Here is a 13,014-nt window from a genome sequence, read left to right on the forward strand (position 1 = left end):
GATGACTTTTACTTCCCTGGGGGGCCTTTTTATTCCTCCTCCATGGTGTTTTTTTCTCTTTTTTTCTTCATAAAACTTTATTGATTAAAACGACACTCTGTGTCTTTCAAGTAACAATTTTAAGAATCTTGGTTTCCATTAGTGTTCTAAAATTGTGTCAATTATATGTAATATTTGTAACTAAAAGTATTTCAGAGGAATGAATTAAAATGTTGAAAATCGATACTTTATTCTAAAAAAAACATTCATCTCGATATTTATATTAAATGGCCCTGCGGTTTTAGGGTTATTAATAGGAAAATCCACAGGCGTGCGTCTGTGTCATAAGTAAAGGGCCGGCTGGCTCGTCTGTTAATGGGTGTTGTAACCCCCAAAGTGCACTGCAAACAAAACAAAAAATAATTTTCTGTGTTGTGAATTGTGTGCACTGTGGCTGCACATGCATCAAGCGTGCGCCTGTGTCCCATAAGTAAAGGGCCGGCTGGCTCATCTCTTGAAAGGTGGTGTAACCCCCAAAGTGCACTCCAACAAAAATAAAAATAATTTTCTGTTTTTGTGAATTGTGTGCACTGCACGTGCATCCTCAAAGCAGCAGCGCCAAGCGTGCGTCTGTCCGTTAAAGGGTGGTGTAACCACAAAAGTGCGCTCCAACAAAATAAAATAATCTTCTTTTTCTGTCTTTGTGAATTGTGTGGGCTGTAGCCGCACCTGCATCCTCAAAGCAGCAGTGCCAAGCGTGCGTCTGTCTTCTAAAGGGTGGTGTAACCCCCAAAGTGCACTCCAGCAAAAATAAAACATTTTCTTCTGTGTTTGTGAATAGTGTGCATTGTACGTGCATCAACAAAGGAGCAGCGCCAAGGGTGCGCCTGTGTCCCATAAGTCTGTTAAAGGGTGGTGTAACCCCCAAAGTGCGCTCCACAAAAAATAAACAATTCTTTTTTTTCTGTGTTTGTGTGCGAAATGTATGCGTAGTAGCCGCATGTGCATCAACACAGCAGCAGCGCCAAGCGTTCGTCTGTGTCATAAGTCAAGGGCCGGTTTGGACATCTGGTCCGGACTGAAGGACGTGCCAACAATTTCTGACATGTCCACTGTCACTGCATATGATACTGTCACCACTTACAGAATGGTGGAGGATTACATTGGTGACAGCATCCAAGTAGGGATGTCAGACAGTCCATACCTGTAATGGCAGGAAAAAGAGGTAATTTGGAGGCTCCTGTACAAACTGGCTCTATTTTACCTGAGTTTCCCCCCCATCCAGTGTGTACTCCGAAAGAGTGTTTAGTGCAGCCGGGAACCTTGTCAGTGAAAGGCGTAGGAGGTTGCTTCCACACAATATGGAGAAGATGATGTTCATAAAAATTAATTATCAACTCTTCCAGGGAGACCAGCCTCCAGAACGTACAGAGGAACCTGTGGTGGTGGATTCCAGTGGGGATGAATTAATACTCTGTGAGGATGAGGATGTACACAACACTGAAGAGGGTGAAGAATCGGTGGATGAGGAGGATGAGGACGACATCTTGTCTCTGTAGAGCCAGTTTGTACAGGGACATATTAATTGCCAGCTTGTTTTGTGGGGGTCCAAACGAACCAATCATTTCAGCCACAGTCGTGTGGCAGACCCTGGCGCTGAAATGATTGGTTTGTTAAAGTGTGCATGTCCTGTTTATACAACATAAGGGTGGGTGAGAGGGCCCAAGGACAATTACATCTTGCACCTCTTTTTTTTCTTTGCATTATGTACTGTATGGGGCCTAGTTTTTCAAACTGCCATCCTGTCTGCCACTGCAGTGTCACTCCTAGATGGGCCACGTGTTTGTGCCGCCCACTCGTATTGTTTAGCATAGTCATCCAGCTACCTCGGTGCAACCTTTTGGTTATAAAACCACTATTATGAGGTGTTCAGTGTTCAGAATAGACTGGAAATGAGTGGAAATTAAGGTTATTGAGGTTAATAATAGCATAGGAGAAGAAAAACCCAAAAATTCTGTGATTTTAGCTGTTTTTATGCTTTTAAAAAAAAAAAAAAAATACAGATCCAAAACACAAAACCCAGAACCGAAAACACGGAAGGGTGGTTTTGGCAAAACCAATCCAGATCCAAAACACGAAGAAAGATCCAGATCCAAAACACAAAACACAAAAAGTGGCCAGTGCACACCCCTAATACACACTTTACGATTGTATGATATATCTTATAGTGTGTACCCAGCTTTTGCATCTTTTACAGGTGTCTTTAATTTATCAGTATACTCACTTATCTAATGTATAGTGGTATAGTGGACAATCTGTGTAAAAGAAGCTCAACACACTTAAGAGGATTAGAAAATGTTACTTATGCTCTATTATAAGGTCCTTATTGAAAATCATGTCAGTTAACATAGTCTGAAGTGTGCTATATATTATTATGTGAAGTAACATTTATGACTAGTCAGTTGCTTTTCAGGTTACCGTGAAATACATCCAGGAGAATGGAGCTGTAATCCCAGTAAGGGTACATACCATTGTTATATCAGTACAGCATGATGAAACCATCTCTTTGAGTGACATGAGGGAGGCCTTGAAGGAAAGAGTTATAAAGGCTGTTGTTCCGGCCAAGTATCTGGATGAGAAGACTATATACCATTTACAGCCCAGTGGACGTTTCGTCATTGGTGGCCCCCAGGTGACAAGGCTACTTTTAAATATTCTGTAATTTCCTGGTTATGTTCTGTATTTACTCCCGAATTGAGGATCCCACATCCTTCCCATCCTGAGCTATGGTCATTTTCATGCAGGATCTAAACCAGACATATATTTTAGTTTTTTCATTAATGTATTATGCAAGATAAGATGACTATACATTTAGCATTAATATGTGAACCTATAGTAGGTTATTGTGTTACAACTGTTACTGTATTGGTGTCTATAACAGGAATGCGTGCTGTATTACAGGGAGATGCTGGTGTCACTGGCCGGAAGATTATAGTAGACACATATGGGGGATGGGGTGCCCATGGTGGAGGAGCATTTTCAGGGAAGGACTATACAAAAGTAGATCGATCTGCTGCCTATGCGGCCCGCTGGGTGGCCAAATCATTGGTACATGCTAAGCTCTGCCATCGTGTCCTGGTTCAGGTAGGTTCATTTGTGGTGCCATTGCCATTAGAAAGAATAAATGGTATAGCAATTTGTAGTATTCACCCATATGTAAGTACAATTCATCATCACTCTACAGAATTTATTATATTTAGAATTGGTTTCCTGAGTGTCTCATACACCTCCAGTCCTATCCTTCTATTGTCTACAACTGACATTGTAATATATGTACAATTTAAGTGAATGATGTTATGAATACAGAAACATTATTTGATCTATTATAGCATAGGTAAAGTTATGAATTTTTATACTGATTCCTAAGGTGTCTTATGCAATTGGTGTGGCCCAGCCGCTATCAGTTTCGCTTTTCACCTATGGGACCTCCGAGAAAAATGAGAAGGAGCTATTGGAAATTGTCAATAAGAACTTTGATCTAAGGCCTGGAGTCATTGTCAGGTAAATATAAAAATATTAATGGGTAAAAATATTACTTCATGACCTTCAATTTTTAAGGAGGAGAAAAATTAGACCTAGGTAAATTATTGTTATTCACTTACAAAGTAAAAACTTGTGTGGCACAGTGTTGAACCCAATTATTTGGGGTTGTGACATCACAGAAGTATTTTCTTCATGACTGGTTTGCCCAGCATGATGGACTCTTTTATAAAGTATCAATTTCTTTATCTGGATAATGGAGAGCTTTAGGTAATCAGGGGTGTAATATAATTTACAATCAAGTCTGGGCATCTAAACTGCTAAAATGAGATTCCATTCTGTAATCAAATATTGTGAATGAAATGGTAGGTAGACAAGGGCTACAAGACTAACTCACTGAGAAAATGTTTTGTAAGTTTAAATTCCTCAGTGTACAGCAAAAATACCTTGAAGTGACTTTTATATTTGCTACCCTAAGAAACTAAAATGGCATGTCACAAACAGCAATGTACATGTAATACTTATTAGTACAGGCCATGTATTCCATGTGAAAGTGTGATAAGGAAGCACAAGACAGGACCCATATGTTCTTTTAATGAAAACTAATAGAGTTTTTTTCTAATTAATAACTTACTTTTGGCTCACTGATAGTACAGTATATTACCACCTGCATGTGTATATAGTATTCTGTGCCTCCTGTGTATTTTTCATCACTCACTGAGAGCTACATGACTACTCACAATCATTTTATACCTGCATCTACTCCAACGTTACAGTATACTATGATGACAAAGTTCCAGGAGTTTCTGGAAGCATTAGAGAAACATGTGGCATATTTTGGTAAGTGGTAATATGCAGGCCAGCACCTAACCAATTGGGGAATTAGGTCCAAACAATTGGTGGTTTCTGTTGACTTGATAGGAGAAGAAAATTCCAGAAATTCTCCAACAGAATCCAAATGCAAACAATGTCCTTTCTGGCACGATTGGGGGAACCTGCGCCAGAAAGGACATTTGTTTGCATGTTTTGATAAGTCTTCATTTTGTGTTAAGTGTGAACTAGAACACTTTCATGTGACATTTGTTTACTTGATGAAACCTAACCATGGAGTAAAATAGATACTATAGCCAAGTCAGGGGTGTTTTAAGAGAGGAGGGGGCCTGTTGTCAGACTCACTCAGTGCGGCCCCCTCCTCTCTCCGGCTGTACCGCGGCAGCCGCTGGTGCAGTAGATTCTGGCTAAGTACCAGAATCTATTGCGCATGCATGGGTCTCCGGGAAAATGGTGCCCGCGCTGTTTTCCCGGAGACAGAAATACTGCACACACGTGAGTCACCTAGTGATTTTTGCTGCTCTGAAGTGACGGCCCAGGGCTGCAGAGCAGAACTCTGGAGTCAACGGACAGGTAAGTATAAAGTCTATAATGGGAGCAGGGTGTGCGTTGTGTGTCCCCCTGGGCCATGGGGTCCGTGTGCACAGCACACCCTGAACCCATGATAGATACGCCCCTGAGCCAAGTGTTACTACTATACTAACAAATATGAAAAGGGTGATCTTAAAAAAAGAAAGAAAGAAAATAATGCATAGTATGTAATACTTCCAGTGGAAAAATATTGGACTGCTGTATAAATATCGGGAACACATAACAGCCATTTATATAGATATTTAGTAATACAATACATTTACAGCAGGCAAGATTAGTAACATTTGAAATGACTTAATTGCGTCAAGTTTAACCTTTATACTGATGACTGTACTGTTCCACACTTTTCACTATGTATGTGTTATCTTTTTATAGGGATCTTGACTTGAAGAAGCCCATATACCAGAACACTGCATGTTATGGGCACTTTGGTAGAGAAGGATTCTCTTGGGAAGTACCAAAAGAACTGGTCTTTTAAACCAGGACAGAGGAACTGGTGCGATCCAAGGAAATATGACAACATTCTTATTCAGGAATTCCACAGTGACTGTTGATTCACACTCACGATGGAATCTCGTAAAATGACATTGAGTGAAAAAGGCAATTCATGTGCACAGTCTCAGAAGTGAAAAAGGATTAGGATAATGTAAACAACACATTCAGTGCATTATAATTCAGATCCTGGTATGCTGGAAAAGAAATACATGTCTATTTATATTTGGATAGCTGCCATGGTACAGTTGTCACAATGGTGCTAATTATCACAAACTGAACCACCTAACCCAATGAAATTGCTTCTGATGCTGCTATATTATATGTAACAGATACATCTGTTATTTTTACATTCTCTACAAATCAGATGAGGCAAGAACACTTTCTGTGAGGATTTCAAAAGCTTTATTCGAGCTCCAAGATCCAATAGTTCTCTATCAATCACAGTATGTGGAACATTTCATTTCCCATGTTTTTGCTGTTGGCATATAGGGAAATGTTACAATACCAGAATTCCATTAGCTGTAAGTGCATAGGTGTCTACATCAGCAGTGTGGTAAAAGCAAACGTCCTATGGTGATTATAAGAGATATTTCAAATATCACTTTCTAATACTGAGACAGCTTACAGTACCTATCAGTGTCAACTCAGAGTGTGTAATTGCAAACTACCCACTAAATTCTTCCTCAAGATAAACCACTTTAATTGAATTTACATGTATGCAAATCCCATGAACAATGCACACTAAAGGACCATTAAACCCATGTAATTTAATTACATTGTCACCTTTAGATAATTTGTACTTCTGATATTAGCTCTCCTGCTCAACTGTAAAAAAATTATCTGTCTACTTCTGTTATTTTCAAGCACAGTCACATGTAATTTAATTCCCCTTTACCATTACGTGACATGTAATCCACCCCCCCAACCCACAAAATTAATTATCCTTCCTCACCCACTGCCGCATCCTATCTCACATAAAAGTAGCATGCAGATGAGGAGGTGCTTTTGGCTATCACATATCACATCGTTGCTTGCGGTCAGTAATAAGCTTTGAAATGACGCAGTGCAGTGATGACATTACTGGAGCAGCCTACTCACAGGTAAGAAAAGGTATGTGAGTATGAAGAATGGTACAGGGAGTGGGAACTGTATGACTTGCAAATTTTACTTGTCCTGGCCTCCATGTACCCTTAGCTTTCCACATCTCACAGTCCCCCAATCAGTGTTGTAACCTGAACTTTGGATATAAACAGTACAGTATGTACAGAATGCTCAGCACACATTACACACAATAAAAATATGCTCAACAAATGAGTATTTGTATTAATAGAGTTGGTCAGGGTTGCAAAAAACAAACAAACTTTAAAAACAATCTTACTAAGGCTACCCATCCACTAGGCGATTTAACCTAGCGATGGAGTTATAACGACGGTCGTTATCGCTCCATCGCTTGGTAATTACCTGCAAATCGGGCAGTAAAAGGTTAAAAAGGACCAGTGATGCGCGCGTCCACTGGTCGTTTTTAACCTCAATCATCGCCCGAACATGACGGTCAACCTGATGACCGCTGTCAGGTTGCTGTGTTCGGGGGTGATTGATCTGCATACACTGAACATCTGAACGTTCAGTGTATGCAGTTCACCCCGCGGGAGACGACGACGTCGTAATTGTGCCGTCGTCTCCCGCATCGCCTAGTGGATGGGCAGCTAAACACCAGCAAATTATAACATAAAGCTATTCGAATCAGAATACTGGAAGTAGCTCTAAAAAAACATTTAGTTAAAGAATGTTAGCCAAACATTTAGTAACATGTACAGTAGTCAATACTGTGAATGGCTTGAAGATTTAAAGTGGATGCAGGTCATCCAAAAGCCATTGATAAGATAGGAAAAGACAAAAGTGAGATACATGTGGTGTTATGGATAAACATGATACTGAACCTTTACAAATAGATCAATGTATCAGATGAAAACGACGTGTCATTACCTGGTCTCACTGTATGTTAGCAACATTAAAGTGGTACATATAATGATAACATGATACATATAATGCCTTTCCCATGACCTTACTGTGTGTATGACATTCTGCCTCACCATTATTACTTGTGTAAGTATATGTGAATGAGCTCATAATAATATATCACTGTGATAGTAATAACTATAAGTATGCTCAGTGTCTGACAACAGTGCTTCTAGGTTGACTGTGTGCATATAAAATGTGCTAGAGTTTTTAAACATTATTCTAAATTAATTTCAAATTGTGAGAATAATATCTGAATGACCCCAAAGCTAATGATAAAGAAAGCAAACTAATTATCAGGTTCATCTTTAGGCTGTTTGGTTCATCTTTAAGCGTACCACGTATGCTGGCACTGGAGGGCATGCTTGGCACACTTATGTTTAGCTGCTATCAGTCATTTGCTGAGCACAGCTGAGACCTGATGTAAAATAGGGCTGGTTATCCTATATGAGGAATAACACACAGAATACTTAAATGGACATTAACTCGTAGTTAACATCCATTCCCAAATTAATTGCTAGTATCCTCATAGGTATCAGTCCACACTGGATGACTCTATTTCACATTAGTTCTGAGCATTCTATTCTTAATCTTCAGCATAGTTTACATACAGTGTAAAGGACTTTTGTAATTGCTTATCTTCGTTTTAAAAAATAAAATACTACTACTGATTTATTTCTCAAGCGACAGTTCTTCATCATTTTATTTACAGGAAATAAACATAAAACATCATTTGTCTTCAATATCAACAGATTGTTGATTCTCTTATAACAGATATCAAATATTCCAATGTTTCAACTTCTGCAACAATCCTTTCAAATTCTGCACCTATTTCCTCTGCAGAGTTAAATACATTAGCTTAATTTTAATACGTTCATGAAAAAAAGTTAAGTCCAGCTAACGGTTACATTTATAAAGCAGAACTTTTTAATCTGATACTGTACAACTATATTCAGAATCTGTGGTTTGAGATGTCTGTTGCTACTTGCCATGCAAGTTCTGTCTAGCTACATTCCACCTTTTACATTCAGAGATTTAGGATTTAGTGCAGAGGTTCCCAAACTCTGTCCTCAAGACACCCTAGCAGTCCAGGTTTTAAAAGATATCCATGCTTGACCACAGGTGAATTAATTAGTACCTCAATCCATTTTAATTTAACCGCCAGTGCTCAATCATAGATAACTCTAAAACCTGAACTGTTGGGGTGCTTTGAGGCCCTGTTTGGGAACCTCTGATTTAGTGCATTTAAATAATGTAGAAAGGGAGATTTTTTACTAGCTAATAATTGTTAGTTACCAGTGATAAAGAAGTATGGGTAGCAACCACACTTGGTTCAATGGGTTCTAAGGACCTTCCTTAGATCCCAATGTTACAAGACTTAGGTCTGCTTAATTACCCCCCCCCCCCCATCTTTCTGACAACAGAAACATGAGCGGAGTCCAGTTAGCAGTTATTGGAGACTTTACAAACTGAGGGCTGATGCAGAGTTTAACACAAGTTGCCTGCATGTACATAAATGTGCATATATTCATCTGTATGCAGAGTTGCACTCATCTCTGTGACCGGACTACCCATATCCATCTGCTTGGTTTCATAGCTGTCATAATTTTCAGTGTGCACTTGCACCAGCCCTAAGATTTGTCTAAAATGGGCATATGTACAGTAAATGTATGCTCAAATCTACATAGCCTTCTTCCATTGACATGTCTTTACTAAATGATGCCTAAATGAGAATGTCACATTACCACCCAGTTACACTCCTTCATCTACAAGTGGAGATGAAAATGAGTTGCATACGAATGTACAGTACATAGTTGTGTACACTTGGATCCAGGAATAGTGTGCGAGAACAAGATCATTCCACAATACTGATTTTGTTCAAATCAAAACTGCATTGGGACCCAAGGGCCTATGGCTACACCAGTGTTAGCTAACGTTGAATTGCTATAAACATGGATATGGCACAAGGTAATAGTGTAGATAAATGCTGTTTTTGAAAGGCACAGTACAAATGTTTATAAAGTAATATATGGTCTAAATAGGAGCCCTTTAGAAGTCACGTACTAAGTCAACAAGTTCAAAATGTACAGCTGGAGACTCCCAGCACATTGCAAAACCTGATTTGCCAATATTTCTATCTCCTTTTTAAACTTTTTGTTTATTTTGTCTATAACAAACATTAGCACAAGTATCAAAGTTCAAAAACATTGAACACTAATGATTCATCCAAATGTTTTAGATCAGTCTTAAGAAAACATTGTTTTTTTAACCATTCAGGTTTTATTTTTTTCACTTGTTTCCTATTAAAGTTTTACATCAAGGTTATGTCACTTAGAAATTAACTCTTAGAAATGTTATTGTGGTCAATACTGTTAAGATTAAATATGTGTACACAAGACATTTGGTTATTAGAGTATTAGGAGATATTTACTAAATTGCATTCAAGTTGCATTTTGCACAATTAATCTAAAAACAATTTAAAAATGTATGCTACAGTATGTTAATAATCTCTTATAATAATGCTATAATATTGCAAAAATAAAAATACTTTTTAACCTTTTGTGTTTTCTTATTCAAAACTTTATATCAAAATATTATATTACATATTTTGCCGGTATGTAAAATAGAAATGCTAACATTTAATTTTTATTTAATATTGAGTTTTTACACAGCTAGACACAGTTAAGTCAAAAGAACAACTATGATAGGAATGCTATAGTATGATCTTTCCAACCCAGAATAAGGTACTGGTGCTCACCCAGGAGAGTAAGTTGTTTACTCACTGGCAAAGCCCATGCAAAGTAATCAAAACTGTGGGGCCAGTCAACAGGATCAGACAGCTTGGTAGGAGAAACCACCTTACAAATGTCAAGCTCCTGAAACCCTGGTTGGTAATTACTATACTTATACAGAAAAAGGTGCCATTAAACTCAACTTTGTTGCCAGATCAGAGGCAATAAGCCAATTAAATGGTACAATGGAACAAAAATGTGTTCTCAGTCCTTCCTGGCATCGTCACTCCTCCAGGGGTAATTGTTAAAGTAAAATCCTAGTGTATCCATGATGTGGGATGGATGACAGTAAAAAATGAAGTACAGAAAATGTTAGAGTTGGATGTGGAAGAATCCACCAGCGAATGGAAAAGCCAAAATGCAACCAGATGGAAGCATACGTTTCTGTAATGACTTTTGCAAATGAATGAGGTCTCTCAGTTTAATAGCTATCCCATGCCACGGGTCATCGATTTAGTTGAGAATCTGGCCAGCAGTCATTACTTAACCAACATTGGCCTTACAAAAGGTCACAGGCAGATCCAACTTACTTCCTCAGCTAGAGCCAAGACAGCCTTCTCTACACTGGAAGGACTATTTCAATAGAAAATTCCTCCTGTTTGGTTTGCACAGGGCCCTGGATACTTTCCAGCAAGGCATATACAAGCTTTTATGACCTTATAGCACCTATGCCTTAGCTTACTTGGATGATGATATCATCCATGCCCAGGATTGGAAATCCCATCTCCCAAAGTTTCAGGCTGGACTAGCAACCATATATGCTAATGGCTTAAATTATTACCCAGAAAAATATGCATTGGGTATGCATATAAGTCAAATACTTGGGTATATAGTGGGTCAAGGCCACGGAAAACCACAGCTGGACAGAGGACAAGTAGAAGCAGTGCAGAACTGGTCAAAGCCATTGAAAAAGAGTCATCTATAGACCTTCTTGTGGCTATTTGGATATTACAGGCAATTTGCAAGTCATATTGTCACTTGGGCAGCTCCATTTACAGAAATGTTTTGAAAGAATTGTCACAATCAGCTGGCATGGACAAAGGTGGATAAAAGAGCCAGGCTTGATTTACGATCTGCACTATTTTCCTCTATGGTGCTACAAGCACCTGTCTTCAACCAGAGGTTCATTCTACAAATGATTGCCTCTTGTATGGGTTTAGGGGTCCATATTGTCCCAAATGAAAGAAGATAAACCTATCAGTAGAAAACTGTTGCCCAGGGAACAAAAGTATGCCCTGGTAGAAAAAGAGTACTTGCCCATCAAATGGGCCTTTGAGACCCTGCTTTATTATCTACTTTGCTTAGAGTTTACACTAGTAATAGATGAGGAGCCCCTTTATTGGATGCATACCAAGAGGGAGGTTAACACTAAGGTTTTCAGTGGAGCACAGAACAGGGTGTAATGAATCTCCCCTGTATTTGTATAAGTCCCCTAGTGTCACTCTAGGGAGGGCTACTGCCTATAACAACCACCCATTGTTTTCATAGAGTACGACACTCACTGGTACTTTGGATGCTGCCAGGGCTCCGGACAGTAGGGGTTTATACAAACAACAGGAGTTAGCAAGGTAAAAGTAGAGTAGTAGTACAAAGATAATATTAACCATGGAGCAGCCTGCAGCCATGGACACAACAAGATAGAATGCACACTAATGAACAGGTAGCGTGTATATCAGCAATTCTAACTAACAATATTACAGAGTAATTACCACAAAGCAGCGTGCACTGCAAACAATAACAGAATATGATTGCATATAAACACAACTACATAAAATAGTGGCAATCACAAACAACTTATATTGCAAGATGGTATAGCAATAAACTCAGATACACATGTAGCTGGCAGTATAGAATTGCAGCATAACATATAGTATAATGCAGAATGGAATAGCAATATTAACCAGCATGTGTTTTGCATAGTATAATAGCTGCAAGAAATATGTACATACTGTATATTGTAGGATGGAATAGCAACAGTACACAAAATGAATGGCTTGCAGAGTGAAATTGCAGTACAATGAATGTTCCAGGTATACTTGCAACAGGTACATGTAACGCAAGGCAGAGCCAGGACAGGAACCAGGAATACTAAACAGCAGATAAAGGAACAGGGACAAGATAACACGACTTCCACAAGAAACTATCTCCACCAAGGCAGGAATGGGCTGGCTGCCCTATAACAGAAGTCAGAGCCAATCCCATGTGAACAAACAAAACCAGCCTCTGGTAATTACAACTCTGAACAGCTGTGTGCTGCATGTTCACAAAGGCTTCCCAGCTGGGAGCAATCGGCCTGGACCAAACCTACTGTGGCTGTCTTTGCCTGTTAACCCTCTCAGCTCTGGCCGGAACCTGCAGCAGAAATGAGCTGTCATGACAGCTCATAACACAGGAGTTCTACATAAAAATGCATAAAAATGCAGATGCCTTCTCTAGAAACTATGCACTCTGTGACATCTGCACCCCCATATTTGGCAATGCTAAGGGGTATGGTGATATCTAAGCTACATCTCTTATGTTGCCTGTTCCCATCTTGTCCATCTCTTAAATCACTCCCTCACATCAGGCACTATCCCCTCTCCAGGTAAGCATGCCATTGTCTCCCCAATTCTTAAAAAACATACCTTTGATTCTAACACACTTTCCAGCTACTGCCCCATCTCTATTCTCCCATTTGCCTCTAAACTCCTTGAGTGAGTTATATATAACTGCCTTACCAACTTTCTTTCCTTCTACTCTCGGCTTTACCCATTTCAGGCTGGCTTCT

General features: G+C 39.2%; 1 protein-coding gene across 1 annotated transcript in view; it reads left to right on the plus strand.

Annotated features, from left to right (window-relative positions):
- Window positions 1-9,890, plus strand: part of MAT1A (methionine adenosyltransferase 1A) — a 57,209-nt gene extending 47,319 nt beyond the window's left edge. Inside the window, exons 6-9 of the mRNA XM_088463057.1 lie at window positions 2,453-2,671; window positions 2,941-3,123; window positions 3,407-3,540; window positions 5,317-9,890. Coding sequence (XP_088319183.1) covers window positions 2,453-2,671; window positions 2,941-3,123; window positions 3,407-3,540; window positions 5,317-5,419 — 639 coding nt within the window. The 3' untranslated portion in view covers window positions 5,420-9,890. The remainder of the gene's footprint in view (window positions 1-2,452; window positions 2,672-2,940; window positions 3,124-3,406; window positions 3,541-5,316) is intronic.
- The last annotated feature ends 3,124 nt before the right edge of the window (window positions 9,891-13,014 follow it).

This window comes from Taudactylus pleione, unplaced genomic scaffold, assembly GCF_031769625.1.
Source record: "Taudactylus pleione unplaced genomic scaffold, aTauple2 ptg001314l, whole genome shotgun sequence".
NCBI lineage: Eukaryota > Metazoa > Chordata > Amphibia > Anura > Myobatrachidae > Taudactylus > Taudactylus pleione.